Source organism: Lemur catta, chromosome 9, assembly GCF_020740605.2.
Source record: "Lemur catta isolate mLemCat1 chromosome 9, mLemCat1.pri, whole genome shotgun sequence".
Taxonomy (NCBI): domain Eukaryota; kingdom Metazoa; phylum Chordata; class Mammalia; order Primates; family Lemuridae; genus Lemur; species Lemur catta.
In genome coordinates, this window is record NC_059136.1 from 27,446,490 (window position 1) to 27,462,413 (window position 15,924).

At 49.3% G+C, this 15,924-nt stretch overlaps 1 protein-coding gene across 1 annotated transcript in view; it reads left to right on the plus strand.

Moving 5' to 3' along the window:
- Positions 1-15,924, plus strand: part of COL22A1 (collagen type XXII alpha 1 chain) — a 253,599-nt gene that overhangs the window by 59,268 nt on the left and 178,407 nt on the right. Inside the window, exons 7-10 of the mRNA XM_045561068.1 lie at positions 3,147-3,422; positions 12,453-12,533; positions 13,639-13,755; positions 13,889-13,933. Coding sequence (XP_045417024.1) covers positions 3,147-3,422; positions 12,453-12,533; positions 13,639-13,755; positions 13,889-13,933 — 519 coding nt within the window. The remainder of the gene's footprint in view (positions 1-3,146; positions 3,423-12,452; positions 12,534-13,638; positions 13,756-13,888; positions 13,934-15,924) is intronic.

The following is a 15,924-nucleotide window of genomic DNA, read 5'->3' on the forward strand; positions in this document are numbered from 1 at the left end:
GCCTAGAGAGATGGAGAGTCTGGTGTGTGGGAGCCCAGAGACCCTGTAGTCTTCTTATGAATGAAGCTCTGGGTCCTGCCTTCTCCCATCTCTGGTGTGTTTCGCCTTTTGGATCCAGAGAAGATAGAGCAACCCTCCAACAGCACATAGTCCAGTGAGGAAAGACAAATCTTCAAATTAAAGCCATCACTACAGTCTGTCCCTCTGAGACGAAAGCAACACTACTGTTTTTCTCTGCCACATCCAAACCCCTTGTTCTCAGAATTCATGGACCAACCATATTGTTGTCATCTGGAAAAAGAACTGTGCGGAGACATTGCTCACCTTCCACATGAAGACACTGTCTAGATTTTCATTTGGGCTTGAAATAAAAGAAAAACATGCTTAAGCAGTTGAACTCCAGCAACCACATTCATGGACTACCCTTTGAGAAAGCTCTTCTAAGACAATGAGCTCACTCTCCCGGGTGCAAGCCAGACCCTCATGTGACATGCACTTGCTTGTCAACATACATGCTCATAGCATGAGCTAAGGATTATCGTGAGTGCTTTATACATTTTAACTCCTTTAGTCTTCATAAAAACCCTATGAGCAGGTTCTACTGTTAGCATCTCCCAGAGGAGGAAACAGCCACAGAGAGGCTAACAAATTTGCCCATTTTCGCAGGTAATAAGAGCAGGAGTTGAGATTTGAACCCGGGCAATCTGGCTCCCACATCTGTGCTTTTAACCACAGGCTCAGCTGGCTCCTGTTCTAAGCGAGTCCAGTCAGTTGGCCTGTTGGAATAGTTTTCCGTTGCATGCCTGGTCATATGGAGATGCAGAGACCTTTTCAGGCCTGACTGCTGAGAGGCCTGATTTCCTAAGTGTGGGAGGCTGAACCGAGGCGTAGGGGTTCTTCTCCAGAGGCTACTTTTCTGTAGGACGGGCAGCTCCTTGTGTTCCTTTCCAACTCCCTCTCCATTTGCATAGGGCTTCCTTCTCCAGTTTCTCGGGGTCTGGTGCAGTAGGGCTGGGCACCTGCCATGACATTCCTGTGGGGTGAGCCTGCACCACCCCCTCAGTCTGGGTTCTCTTCCTTCATGGCATTTGCAGGGCTGCGTGTGCTCGCTGCTGCCGTGTCTGTATCCTGCCTGTTTCTGGCAGAGTGAGCCATGGGTTGAAATACCACAGAGCCTAGCAGAGACTTAGTCTGCCCTGAAAGACGAGGCGCATGTCCGAAGAGGCCACTGACAATTCGCTTTCATCAAGTCAGCCATGGTTGACGGCCCTTCACTGCAAGTGCCCATGATGGTCACCTCCACACCACGGGGAAATGCTGGCTAGTATTTCTGTGCAGGAAAAAATGAATAAAGGCCTGCAAGAAGGTGATATGTACACAGAGTGGTGTTGGTGGCGTGGCCACACACTATGCCAGTCATCATGGCTCTGCAGATAGAGACGTTAATATACAGGTAGAGATGATCCCGGTTTCATTTGCTATGTGCCACCACCTATTTGCCGTCTGAGGAAACTGAGGGGCATTCACTCATTCCAGATGTGACAAAGGGACAGGAAGGAGGCTGGTGTGGCTGAAGCAGAGGGTGGTGTGTGTGTGTGTGTGTGTGTGTGTGTGTGTGTGTGTGTGTGTGTGGAGGGGCAGTTAGCGATGAGGTTCCAGAGGGGGAAGAGGGCCAGAGCTCATAAAGCCTCGTCAGGCCAGTGTAGGGACTTTTTGTTTGAGAACAGTCTATGGGGATATACACAGGCATGGAAACAGGGGAGCTAATTAGGAGAGTACGGTAGTAGCCCAGGCAAGAGATGATGCTCTCTCAGACCAGGTAGGAATAGTGACATTGGGAGGAACGACCAGATTCTGGAAGTATTTTGAAAGCAGACCCAACAGAACTTGCTGATGGATCTGAGATGAAGTGCCTTCCCTGAAACCACTTCGCTGGCATTGACGGACACAAACTTCACAAGGGTGCCACCCCTTGCTCTATATCACGCCAGAGGTAGAAACATTGAAGGGAAAGCCATGTCCTTAGGAAGCTCCAAAGACGGTTCAGGGACACATGGCTCAAACATAGGAAATTATTCTCAAGAAATAGAAGACCACATCTTTGCAATTGTGAATTGTGCTGCAATAAACATTCAAGTGCATGTGTCTTTTTGATGAAAAGTCTTCTTTTCCTTTGGGTAAATACCAACTAGTGGGATTGCTGGATTGAATAGTAGGTCTACTTTTAGCTCTCTAAGGAACCTTCATACTGTTTTTCATAGAGGTTGTACTAATTTGCAGTCCCACCAACAGTGTATAAGCATTTCTTTCTCTCTGCATCCATTGTTTTTGGGCTTTTTTATAAAAAACAATCCACGTGCCCATCAATATATGAGTGGATTAAGAAAATGTGGTATATATATACCATGGAGTTCTACTCAGCCACAAAAAACATTAGTGATATAGCAGCTCTTGTGTTATCCTGGATAGAGCTGGAACCCATTCTACTAAATGAAGTATCCCAAGAATATAAAAAGAAACATCACATGTACTCATCATCAAATTGGTTTTAACTCATCAACACTTAAGTGCACATATAGGAATAACATTCATTGGCTGTCGGGCAGACGGGAAGGGGAAGGAGGGGATGGGTATATACACACCTAGTGGATGTGGACCATCTGGGGGATGGACATGCTTGAAGCTCTGAGTCAGATGAGGCAAGGGCAATATACATAACCTAAATAGTTGTACCCCCATAATATGCTGAAATAAAAAACAATTTTAAAAAAACAATGGAACTAGTTAGGCTTTCTGGTTGGTCTCAGGACTCAAGCCCCTCTGTGCCAGCTGCCTTGCAGTCTCACCAAAGCTCTCTTACCTGCACAGCCCTCCCATCAGTTGAGTTTTAACTCCTGGGTTACTGTGTAAATTGAATTATTCTATTTAATGCAGAATTTAAAACAGCCTGCAAGGTAGACATTATTAACACCATTGCAAGACTCAGTGATGCGAAGTGATTGGCCCAAGATCAGACAGCAGGTGACTGACTGGTAAGAGTCACAGCCAGGATCTGACTCAGGTTTTCCAGGTCTGACTTCAGATTCCTCCCCCTCTCCCCCCTTGGTCCTGTGCAGCTCAAGAGTGTCTGGTCCTCTCCTCCCCAGGTCTCCATCCGGCTGGATGGCGAGAACAAGGCAGTCGAGTACAACTCTGTGGGCGCCATGAAGGATGCCGTTAGGGTGGTCTTCCGGGGTCCCAGGGTCGATGACCTCTTTGACCGGGACTGGCACAAGATCGCCCTGAGCATCCAGGCCCAGAACGTGTCCCTGTACATCGACTGTGCACTGGTGCAGACGCTGCCCATTGAGGAGCGGGAGAACATCGACATCCAGGGCAAGACTGTGATCGGCAAGCGCCTCTACGACAGCGTGCCCATCGACGTGAGTACCCAAGGGCCTTCTGCAGCCAAGGTTCTGGGGCCCCCAGGGTGGACTCTTGGGAGCTAGGTGTCCCACTGTCCCCAACACCTGCATGCACCATATAGCAGGCATCACCATGGACTGTCATAGAAGGGAGGTCCCTGACTCAGAAAACTGCCATGCTGGAACCCAGCTTCACCATCACCGCTTCTTTCACTCATTCTATCATCCAGCCCTTCCATCAGTCACTCATCATGTATGTATGGAGTATCTACCATGTGCCAGGCTCTGTGTCAGACACCAGTACCCACAGAGGAGAGCAAGGGTACTGGTGCCATGGCTCTGGCTTCATAGATAATTCTTGAGAAAGATAGCTCCCAGGTCTGCAAAGGTCACATACATGCACATATGTATTTATGTATGTATGCATAGGAATGCATATATGTACGTAGGTGGATAAAGTTTCATGTAAATTTAAATAAAGACTTTTTTTCTTTCTTCTGATTATAGAGAATTTGAAAAATATAGGAAAGCACATGGGAAATAAATGACAGTCATCCTCATTGCACCAACCAGGGACAAGAACTGGTGATAACTCAGTATCTTTCCTTCTACCATGATTCCATCAATGTTCTTTTTCCTTCTTTTATGCTTGCTCTTCCCTCTTTACTTCTTTTCTCTTTTCTTCTTTTGTTTAATTTTTCTTTCTTTTCTTTCTTGTAGAAATACATACCCACATCTATACCCACAGAGACACATACACCGTATGTGTGCACACACATAACACACACACATGTAGATGGCTGTCCACACCTGCTGTCTTCAAGCTGAAGTCAACCTTGGTGACCGTGCCCAAGAGCATCCTCCTCTTCCTGAGAAATAATAGGAAACGACTTGGGATGGCTCTCTCCAAAACCATTTCTTCTATTTGTATACGCATAACTATAATCAAATACAGTGTCATTAGGTATAGGTATATATTTTTTTGTTTCTTTTTTTTAAATTTTTTTAATTCAGGACATTATAGGGGTAGAAACATTTTGGTTCCATGTAATGCGTTTACCTTGCCCAAGCCAGGGCTACAAGTGTGCCCTTCCCCCATACAGTGTGCTCCTCCTCCATTTGTTGTGGGTTTACCCCCACCTCCCCACCTGACTGGCACCCAGTGAGTATCATTACCATGTGAGCACCTTAGTGTTAATCAATTGACATGAATAGTGTACTGTGTGTATAGCTACATCTTGCTTTTTGTTTTACTTACTCAAAATTATGTGTCTACGCTTTTGTTCCTTCTTTTATCTAATTCATAATGCTTTATTTTATATTTTGTTTATTCATTCTCCTGTAAGCGATATTTAGATTGTTTACAGTGTATCACTGTCGTAATCAGCAAGCTTCAGGCCTTGAAAAGGGAGGCAGAGCCCCATGCACTTTCCTCATGAGGAAATGTGGGTAACACCTGCCCTTTAGGCTTGAGCAGCAGATGAATTGAGAGCATTTTTCTGGGGTAGGTATCTTCAGGTTAAATGATTGGGCTATAGGGTATTACAATTTTCAACCTTTCCACATATTTCAAATTGCTCTATACATAGACATTTATATATCTACCAGCAATGCATGAATATTTTATTTTCTTAAATCCATACATATGTGTATATATATGTGTCTGTGTATATGTGTGTGTATATGTATATTATATATATAAATGCTTTGTTGTTGTTTTGCCAATCTGATGAGCTTATAAGGGTATTATTGTGTTTTTCATCTGCATTCACCCGATTACCATTCCGGCTGGAAATGCTTCCATGTGTTCACTGATGAATGCCAGGTCATATCTTTTGCCTATTTTACTACTGTGCTATTTTTCTTTTCTTCATGATTTCTAGATAATCTTTCCATATACTAATTGCTTATTTGTTATATATGTTGCAAATATTGTTTCCAGGTCTGTCTAACATAAACCATAAAGAAAACATTAAGTTTGGGTAAAAAGGTTTAAGAACTGGCTTTATAGCAAAGACATCATAAACAAGGTTATAAAATTTTTATAACTTGCTCTGTTAACTAAGCAATAAGTCACAAGCATTCCCTGTGTGTACAGATTTTTAAACGTAAGACAAGAGTGAGCTGGGCGGGTGGTAGGTGGGAAAGAGTGTGGGGTTGGAGACAGGGCAGGATGTGACACTCAGACTCCAGCCAGCTGCTGCGGCACCATGGATGTCACACGCTGCTCGTGTTTCTCAGGCTTTGTTTGTCTGCTCATTTGTTTAATCTCTGAAATGTGAACCATTTGTTTTGTTTTTATGTGCAGTTGCTGAGGGATAAAATAAGATAATAAATGTGGAACCAAATTAAACAAAAAATTATAAAAATCAAAGTAAAGCTATAAAAATCATTATTTAGTCTGCCTAATTCCAGCTCAGTCTGCCTAATTGGGCACAGACTCTGTGCCAGGCATTGCACCAAAGTGCTCCTTTACCCTAGTTCTGATCAGCTCTCCTCCACAACCTTAGAAAGTAGGCATAATGAACACGATTGTTTCACAATAGAGAGAGGGACGCTCCTAGAAAAGTGAGAGGTTCCTCTAGAATCACAAGCCGGCCAATGGCGGTTGTGGTGGTCACTCTCACAGCCTGTCTCCAAGGCCCATGTGCAAACCGCCCCTCGGCTAAGGTAAAGCCCACGGGCGCTGCAGAAGATGGAGCTATAGAATATTCATGATAGACATAGGGATCATTATTATCTCTCCAGGGTCACAGACATACTTCTCTTAATCTGTAATACAGGCCAGTTCAGTGGGTGTTACTCCCATTTTATAGTTGGGAGATTCTGACTCAGAAACATTCAGTGGCTGGCTTAAATTCTCCCGGTGCTGGGCAGCCAGGCTGGGATGCAGCCCTGTGGGCTCCATGGGCTCTGTTGTCAGCCCCTGAATGACAGTCCCTGAAACTGACGCCCGCTGAGCTGTGAGGAACCCAGAGAGCAACCCATCTAGACTGACATTTACTTTGCAGATAAGCGTACTGGGGCTCAGAGGGAATGACACACATATCCAAAGATATAAAGCAAGATTACATTCTTCTAACGCCTGTTCCAGAACATCCGACAATGATATTTCTATTATTTTTCTGTTCAATATACTAGGAGACTATGTTTGAGTTAAAAGTCTCCTGAAAGCAGGAGTCCACTTTAGCAAGTAGTCCCACATCCCTGAAGACGCATGTCCCAGACTTTGAGTTAAACAAAACTGTTTTGGAGTCCAAGCTCCACTCTTGCCTCGTTGGCAATATTTCAAATTGAGCAGGTGGTAAAAATTAGTGCTCACTACACAGGGTTGTTATGATATTAAATGCCATATCATAGAGAACTTCCAAGAATACCATAAGTTTTCAGGAAATGCTAGCCATCGTTAAGATCATGAACACGCACCACCACCATCTTCCTCACACAAGCATGGTGGTATCGGGAGGTTTTGGAAATAGGAAAAGGATTAGATTCCACGCCTTCTAAGGTGCCCATCTCTGTTATACAGTTGATCCCTAAGCAGGGGGTTGGCAATCAGACCTGAGACGTGGGCAGTGTCTCTCGTACATTCCCCCAGGGCCTGACCATTGCAGGGCAGGCCGGCTGTGCGGCCGACTGCCTGCACCTGCATCTCAGCCTGAGGACTCTCTCTGGCTGGAGAGACAGTGCCACCAATAGCAAGCAGGTATCAAGGCCTCAGGACAGCCCCTGGCCCAGGACTGGGAGTGTCAGTACCCCAGCTCCCCCAGCTCTGGCATCCTGACTCCCATTTTCTCTGCTGGCTCCAGACTTCCCCAGCAGGTGTAAACTGCAGATGCCCACAGTGGTAACAGCATTGATAGTAACCCTTTGCTGGCCGGCTTCCTTTCCCTGACTCCTTCCCAACTCTTGGTATCAGTGCTTCTCAAATAAAATAAATATCCCACTTTCTCTTAGATAAATATGTCTGGGTGTCCTAAACTAAAACACCTGGGCCAGTGGTCTCATCTCTCTGAGGCTCCATCTTCTCATCTGTAGAAAGGAGGCTCAGACTCATACCTGTCAGTGCTTGAGTGCGTTAGCTAATATCTGTATATAGCACCCAGCAGTGCCTGGCACATGGCGAGTTCTCAGCTGTGTTAAAGGCAAGAGAACACATTGATTAATAAGGTGGGCCATGGAGCTAGCCTGCCTGGATTCAGATCCTTGTTCCATCCCTGTGTATCCTTGGAAATTTTACTTAGCATCTCAAATCCTCAGGTTTTGTTGTTGACACTGTTCTTTTATAACCAAGAGTGAATTGCAGTTTGTGCACATGAGTATCATGTTTGTTGCTAAAATATGGAAATAGTTCCATGCAGGTTGGTAAATAGCAGCTTCTGTGAGCTCTCAGTTCCCCATCTGCATCTCAGCAGCCCTGGTTCTTATCCTTTCCCGGGGTGACCCAGACTGCCCCATTCCCCAGTAATTGAAGGGTTAAGGCAGGCACAGGAGGCCCCTTCTGATCGGTCAAGCCTGTGCCTCCTGATTGTTAAGATGCTCACTATCTCCCTGGCAGCACCACCAGATAAGGAGGTTGTGAGGATCATTGGAATTATCCTCATGAAGTTTTAAAACAGTGTTAGACACATAGGAAGCCCATGAAGAATATTAACTATTCTGAAAAGCAGAGAGAAGAGATGGCCCCTGCATCTGCACCCATGCAGTCTAGGGGGAGAGGTGGCCTGGGAGCCCAGGTGCAGGTGCACACACAAACGCAGCTGCCCGGCGCCCTGCCCTGGGGCTCCGACAGAGCCCTGTGTCCTCTGATCCCTCAGATGCCCAGCCTCTGCCTGTCCCACCTCCTGTCCCATAGCTTCTGTGCTAAGTCAGCCATCTGACTGTGGATGGCACCACCCATGGGTCTTTCTGTTCTTCTGGTTCACCTTCAGCCTGTCCAGGCAATGAGAGCTTGGTGCCTTGGAGTCTTGGTCATTGCTTGGGAACAATTTCCCACAGACGGCATTCCAGCTTAGCCAGCCAGGGGCCTGCCCTTGGTACTAAGTGGAGGAACACGGAGGGCAGGAGCTCCACACTCTTAGAAATAGAGGGCCTCCCAGAAAGGTGACTTTTGCCACACCCGGACTTGTTCTGGGTGAACAAATAAACAGAGGTCAGACTTCATCCTGCACTGAGGGTAACTTCTCAGAGACTGGCCAAGGGAAAGGCAGGGGCTAAGTGGGTGGCAAGAATGGGTCCCCACGGGTGATTTCAGAAAGGGCTCAGCCTTGGAGCTGTAGTCTCCTTGTCTGTGAAATGTGGCAGTAGGTTCATTATTGATAAGAGTAAATTTATTATTAGCAGGATAAAGAGATATAGTCTAAGTAAAACATTTGGAAATGCTCATTATGCATATTAAGTATTTAACAAATAGTAGCAAATAGTATTACAATTGCAAATTTGTGTAATTGTAAAATAACACTTGTTCATTATATTAATACTAATTATATGTACACCTACTTTGATCTGGCCACTAAAATATAAGATTTGATTTTTATAACACCTATAAAGTTTCTAAACTGTCCCCATTTTTTTAAATAAAGAAACTTTGGCTCAGTGAGGCTAAATTAATTCACTGAATAACTGTTTTGTTTTATTCCTTACTGAGGAATAATTATATGCGGTGTAATGCACAGATCTTAAGTGGATACTCTGAGTTCTGTCAAGTGTATAACTCAGATAACCACAGAATATTTTAAGTGGCCCCACATTATCCAGCCAGCCAGGGATGGAGGGGGTGTGCATCGAATCCCAGCTCCCAAAGCCCGCGTCCTCTGCACGCAGCCTGTATCAGCAGCGTCTAGGGGACACTTGCTGCTGCCTAGTGGTTTGTGTCGTCAAGTAGCCACTGACTGTCTACGGTGGGAGAATAGTGACTGTTGTTTTTGTCTTGTCCATCACTTCCTGTTTCTGAGACACAGGCTCTCAACAACGTTATGCTTAATGAGTAGGAAAAGATCTCTGACTTTAAGGAACCGGTAGTCTCCTATGGCAGAAAGACTCACGCTGAGGTCATTTCAATCTAGTTAAGTAAACTCCACATAGATAAGGCATCAGCTGTTATAGGACTGGATAGATGAGCAGGGTAGGTGTATGCGGAAGGTAGGAGGGGAGACAGGGAGGCTTCCTGGAGGAAGTGACTCCTGGGGTGAGCCTTAGAAGACAACTAGGACTTGTCTGTGCAGAGCTAGGAGCCCTGAGGTGGAAGCACAGGTGCAGGGCGAGGCAGGGAGGCCAGTAGGACCAGGGGCTTCCAGCTGTTGCACTCTCAGTCGTTTCCACACTGTGGCCAGCACAGGCTCACTGACGGACGTGAGGGAAGCTGGGGACCAGGGAGCCCACCCATGCAGTAGTTCAACCCAGAATGGTGGAGGCACAGGCGTGAGCAGGCTCTCAGGCGGGGCAGAAGATGTCAGGAGGTGGAGTCCTGGGCCGTGGGCGAGGGACATGGGAGAAGGGAGTAGGGCAGCTGCGGGCATGGTGGGATTTCAGGCACCTGGGAAGGGGCCCTCCTGGCTCCTGGGCTGTCTTTCCCCTCCTGGGCGTGCGGGCCAGCTGGGCCCTGCCTGGGCAGCCCTGCCTCTCTCTTCTCCCTCCCTGTCCCTATGGCTCTGCCTGGCGGCCCAGCCGCCGCAGTGTGTGTTGCTAATGAAGAAAGCAGGATTGGCTCTGACAATAGGCTTTATTCAACATCACGACTTTGCATTCTGTCATTTCCCCTGTTTCTGGCTGGTGTCTCTACAGGAAATAAAACAGACAGATGAATGGAATAGCTATTGTTTCTGCTGAATAAAGGCAGTGGGGTGAGGGGTTACACTTTGAGGGTACTTCATAAAGCCAGGAGGATGAGGTGGAGCAGCTGACCACGTGCTTTGTCCATGTGCTGAGGAGCCAGAGAAGAGCGCGGGGTTGGGCCGGCCCGGGCACTGGGCATCAGTGTTCAGCCCCTCAGCCACTGCCCCAGCTCTCGCTCCACCTGGCAAATGCCCACCCACTCATTGGCTCATCCACTCGGCCACGGATGCCGTGCTAACGGCACATCTGTTCTGTGTCAGGAGCTGCTCCAGTGTTGGGGACACAGGGGGAGGGAGAGGAGAGCCTTGCCCTCACAGAGTTTATGCTCTAGCAGGGGAGATGCTGTAAAAAGTGAGCTAAGAAGCAGACAGAATGATCTGTTGTGTCAAGTGCTGTGGCAGGCGATGTACAGGAAGCTGGGGGCAGCGGAGGGAGGGAGTGTCATTTTGTGCCTCGAGGCAAGGCACAAGGGAAAAGAGCCCAGAGTGTTGCAGGATGTGGGTCAGGAGGGGCTGGAACCAGCCTGGCAGATGAGGGGTGAGCTTGCACGGGGCCTGGGAGGAGCTGGGGTTTGTCCGGATCCCCTGTACTGGGCCAAGAGCTTCAGTGATGTGCTTAAGAAGGCAATGGTGCCTGGGATTCAGTCGCTGCTCTCAAGAGTCTTGAAGCGGGGAGGAAGGTGGATGTGCAGACACATAATTACCCTGCAGTCTGCTGTGTCCCGTGTTAGCTGTGCACACAAGGTGCAGACAGGGCAGAGAAGAAGGGCTCATCAACGCTTCTTGACAGTGGAGGGAGGTGCACCTGTTACCTGTGGCTGTGTAACAAATGGCCCCTGCCCCCCTACGGAAGCACAGCAAAACAACAGATGTGTACCATCTCTCAGACTCTGTGGTTCAGGAACCTGGGACTGGCTTATTCAAAAGTTCTCAGAGTTTCTCGTGGTGCTGCTGTCATTCTGTTGGCCAGTGCTGCCATCATTTCAAGCTCAGGAGGGCTGAAGGATCCACCCCCAAGCCCACCCAGCTAGCCGTGGGCAGCTTCCTGTGGGCTGCTGAACTGAGTGCCTCGGTTTCTTGCCAGTGGATTGTTGGAGCCACCCTAGTTTCTCTCCACATGAGCCTGTCCACGGGGAACTCCCAACATGGCAGCTGGTACCCCCAGGGCAAGTGATGCAAAAGAGCAAGCACGTGTGTGAGGCGAGCACACCAAGGCGGAACCCAGTCTTTTATGACCTGATCGACCTTGGAAGTGACATGCCATCAATTGGCCACAGGGGAGGGAACTTAGCTCCACATCTTGAAGGGAAGAATATCAAAGAATGTGTGGGCAGATTTTAAAAACAATCAGAAAGGGGGATGTCTGAGCATGGGATTGGATGGTGACTAGGAGATTGTTCAAGCACTTTTCTAGAAGAGGGACCACATGCCAAGGCATGAACATGGGGCCACATGGCTTCTCTGTGGCTCAGCTGAGGTTAGATGTTGTGGGGTGCAAGTGCAGAGTGAAGAGAGATACATGTGGGGTGCCAGGCAGCCTGGGCTTTATTTTAGACTCTGTGTGTGTGTGTGTGTGTGTGTGTGTGTGTGTGTGTGTGTGAGAGAGAGAGAGAGAGAGAGAGAGAGAAATGTGTGCATGTGTGTGGTATATATTTAACACCGTAGCCCCTTTAAGTTTTAATTTTTTTATGTTTTAAGTTTTCAAGTTTAAGGGGCTATGATATCCAAGGTGGTGATAGTGGCAAGTGTTTATTTCAGAAGTACACTTCACTGCTTAACCATGTAGAGATGTGGGCGAGGTTGAAAACAGGGATACGTGGAGCACGTGGCGACTACTGCCACGGTGTCCCTAAGGGGCTTTACCAACTGCAGTGCGGATGGCGGGGAGACAGGGTGGTGCCTGCCCCGTGGGCATGGCTGAGGGTGGAGGCCACAGCACCTTCAGAGTAGAATGAAACACTGGACTTTAATGTATGACCCAACCCCCTTGCTCGGGGGCTCTCACTTCTTGAAGGGATGGGGGAGTGAGTAGATGAAGCCCGGCTCCGTCTGAGGTCCAGCCGCGGGGCCCACAGTGGGAGGGCTCAGCGTGGCACCAGGAAGGTGCCCAGGGAAGCAGTGGGACCCAACACCTGGGCAGAGCCTGCTTCAACCACGGAGGTTTTAGGTTCCAAAATCCCTGAAACCCATCTCCTCTCCTCGTTTTCCTTTCCAGTTCGACCTGCAGCGGATTGTGATCTACTGCGACTCGAGACACGCGGAACTGGAGACTTGTTGCGATATCCCCTCGGGTCCGGTGAGCAAAGATACTTGCCCAGAGAGGCCAGGAGGAAGTGGGTGTGTGGGCTCCAGAGAGGGGCTGTCCGGGGCTCCGGAACAGTGGTGGGGTCAGCGGGACGTCCACCATCAGAGCGTGGCCTGAGAAGGAGCCCGGTGGTCATGGCTTGGGTTCCAATTCCCGGCCACACAGAGTGTGGGTTTGGGGTGAGCTCATGCAGGTCCCCAGGGGACTGCTGTGGTCCCGGCTGTCATTAGTGTGACCCCAATGCTGCTGGCTGAGTGATGAGGCCCAGCTCTGAGTGGTTGTCCCTGAGGAGCACTGTCTGGCACTCGGGAGGAGGAGGAGGAAGCCCTGCTCTGGTCAGTGACAGCGGGGCCAGAGCACAGGCAGCCCGAGAGACCCGAGTTTGTCCCTTGAACTCTCTGTGCAGGATCTGCTCCCCCCAGGACCTCTCCACCTCCCCTTTTCAGGCCTCTCTCTCAGGCCTCTCTGCCATATCCTAGTTACAAGGCTTGCTTAAAAGATGGGAATCGTGGTGGAGCTTGCTCTCTGGGGTTGAAGGATGGAATCCATGTACAGTGCTTGGCTCGCCCAGGGTCCGGGACACAGTACGCACTCAATTGGTATGCCCATCTCTGGACTCTTAGGGGATACAGGTATACAGCAGGCGCTGGGGATTTGGAGTCAGATGGACCTGACTGTGGAGACAGATGGGGAGGGAAGGAAGAAGAGGAGGTGAGGGTGAGGAGGTGCCAGACACTGAAGTGCAATTTTTCCTGTGTTATCTCACTAATAATGCAAACGCTGTTGTCCCCACTCTACAGAGGTGAACATTGAGGCCCAAGGACTTCAGTGGTTCCTACAGGTGGCTGAGCCAGCCAGTGAAGGGGCTGAGCCCGAGCTGGCAAGGCCTCTCTGCTCCAAGGTCTTGGGTGGGCCAGGAACCTGTGATCGCCTGTGACCTCATCTGTGCCTCTCACTCAGGCATCCTCAGGGTTTTCCAGGTCCCCTTCACCTGCCTGGTTCCCAGGAAGCCCCAGAGACTGTGCCCCACACCCCCCTACCAGGGCATGTTTGCTGGGTGAATACCAGGTTCTGACCCACTGGGCTTTCCTTCCAGTGCCAGGTGACTGTGGTGACAGAACCTCCGCCTCTGCCCCAGCAGCCTCCCACCCCAGGCAGTGAACAGCTTGGGTTTTTGAAGACCATCAACTGCTCCTGTTCAGCTGGAGAAAAGGTACCATCCGCAGTCCACGCTCAGCTCCCAGCCTGGAGCCCAGACAGACTTGTGAGCAGTGATGAGAGGAGGGGGAAGGAATTCAAACTAGAGACTTACTTGCTTTTTTTTTCTTTTGTCTTTCTTCCTTTAGGGTGAAAAGGGCTTTGATGGCCCCATGGGACTTCCTGGTCCAAAGGTCAGTACTGGCTCCATGGTCCTTTGCTTTGCTCCCTCTGTAAGACAAGACATGGTGCGCTGGGCTTCTGTCCACTTGCTTCAGAGCTTGTTGAGATGGAAGAGTAAGAGCAAGTGGCACCAAGTCCAAAACCTTCAAGTCTCTTAACTGAGTGCACAGAATCTCCATTGTTCAGTCTGAAAATGGGAGCAAGAAAGGGCTGGGTTACTGGAGCCCTGGCTCAGAGCTCGTTTGTGCCAACAGGCTTAGCTTTCCATGGTCAGTTAATTTTGCAGTAATTGGTTCAAGCTGCTGTATTCCAGAAACTTTCAGGGGTTGAGCTTTTATAATTTATTTAAATTGCGTGCAATTTTTTTTACACAAAATTTCCAAACTCATTAATTGCACATAGCCAGGTGTTCCCTCTTGGGGCCCTCCATCCTCGGCCACAGAGCAGTCTCCTTCCTCCTTATCACTCCCCGGGTTTATAGTATTTATAAAGGTGGAGTCGAAGAGTCCAGCATTAGGGTGGTGGCCGTCACGTGGTCAGGTGTTTGAAAGAGGGGCTGAGTGTAGAAAGGGAAACACTTAGAGACAGGTGGGCCTCTTTCTCCCCTCCCCCTTCTCCTCCTCCCTCTTCCTCCACCTCTGTCTTTCTCTCTATGTCTCTTTCTCTGTGTCTCTGTCTCTCTCTTTGTGTTTCTGTCTCTCTCTGCCTCCCCTCATCCCTCCCAGCACCCCCTCCCACTGCATTTCTTGGTTTGGATTCATTCATTCAGCACGTCATTATTACACACCTGGTAAAGGCCAGGCATGGAGGTCACCACCAGGGTCAGAGGATGGTTTAGGCAGGGCCCTGCCCGCCAGTGTCTGAGGCAGGCGGTGCAGACAGACCATTGAACAAATGGGATCTATTTCTTTTTGCCCACTTCTGTCCCATCTTCCATCCTTTCCCACTGGATCCTGGCGACAACCCTGTGCACCTGCTCAGGCTTCAGGCTTGGGCTGGGCGCCCACCTGTGCCATAGAGAGAGAGCGCCACGGATTAAGGATTGCCTCTGCTGAGCTCACCGCGGTGAGCATGCAGCTCGGCAAAGAGGTCAGTTCTTGTTGAAGGGATGATATCAAATCGTATATCACCTTGCATGAGAGGCGGTATTGGTCCCATTTTTCAGATGAAAAGATCGAAGGCCAAGATGATAAAATGCCTGGAGTTGTTTTTCCTCTCGTCCACCTTTGGGTGGACATTCTCTCCCCTCCTCTGTGTTCTTCCTCACTTCCTCCCTCTCCTCTCTATTCTGCCTCGTCCCTCTCCCTTTTTTCTTTTTCTTTTCCCTCCCTCCCTCCCTCATCTCACACCCTCCTGCCCTACGGCTCTCTGCTAAGATGGACACACAGACTCTCATACGTGTGTGCATGTACACACACACACACACACACGCACGCACACGCACACACACTCCTCCGCAGCTCCCCTCCCCCTCTTTGTGTTGAGGGAGAGCAGCTCAGAGTGGTCCAGGGGGCCAGGTGGTCACTGCAAGGACATCAGGGATTTCTACATCACCGAGCACCTCTTGGCAGCAAGCTCAGAGTCTCGGCTGTCAGACAAGGGAAAAGAGCAAAGACAGCTGGGGGTTTCATGGGCTGCTAAGTAGAAAATGTTTGGCTGAACTAGTGGCTGTTTGGTAAGGACCGCGCCCCTGCTGCAGTTGAGCAGATCGGGTGGTGCAGGCGGCCCAGCCCTGAGCCTGACACAGGAGAGAAGACACAGGGGGAGGGAGAGGAACGCAAGGGAGGGAAACAGACAGGGCCGCGTGGCGCGGAGCCTGGCGCCCTCAGGTTTTCCTGCAATCCTGACCGGCGGTTCGCAATGGCTCCGTGTACCTAGCTAGAGCTTGGGCTCTGTCCACAAGCATAGTCTGAGGTCTCCTGGTGCCTGGGCCCGATCTTGATGCAGGAATATAAAGGGAATGATGGAGAGCCCTGTCCCCAGGACTCCCCGGCCCATGGGA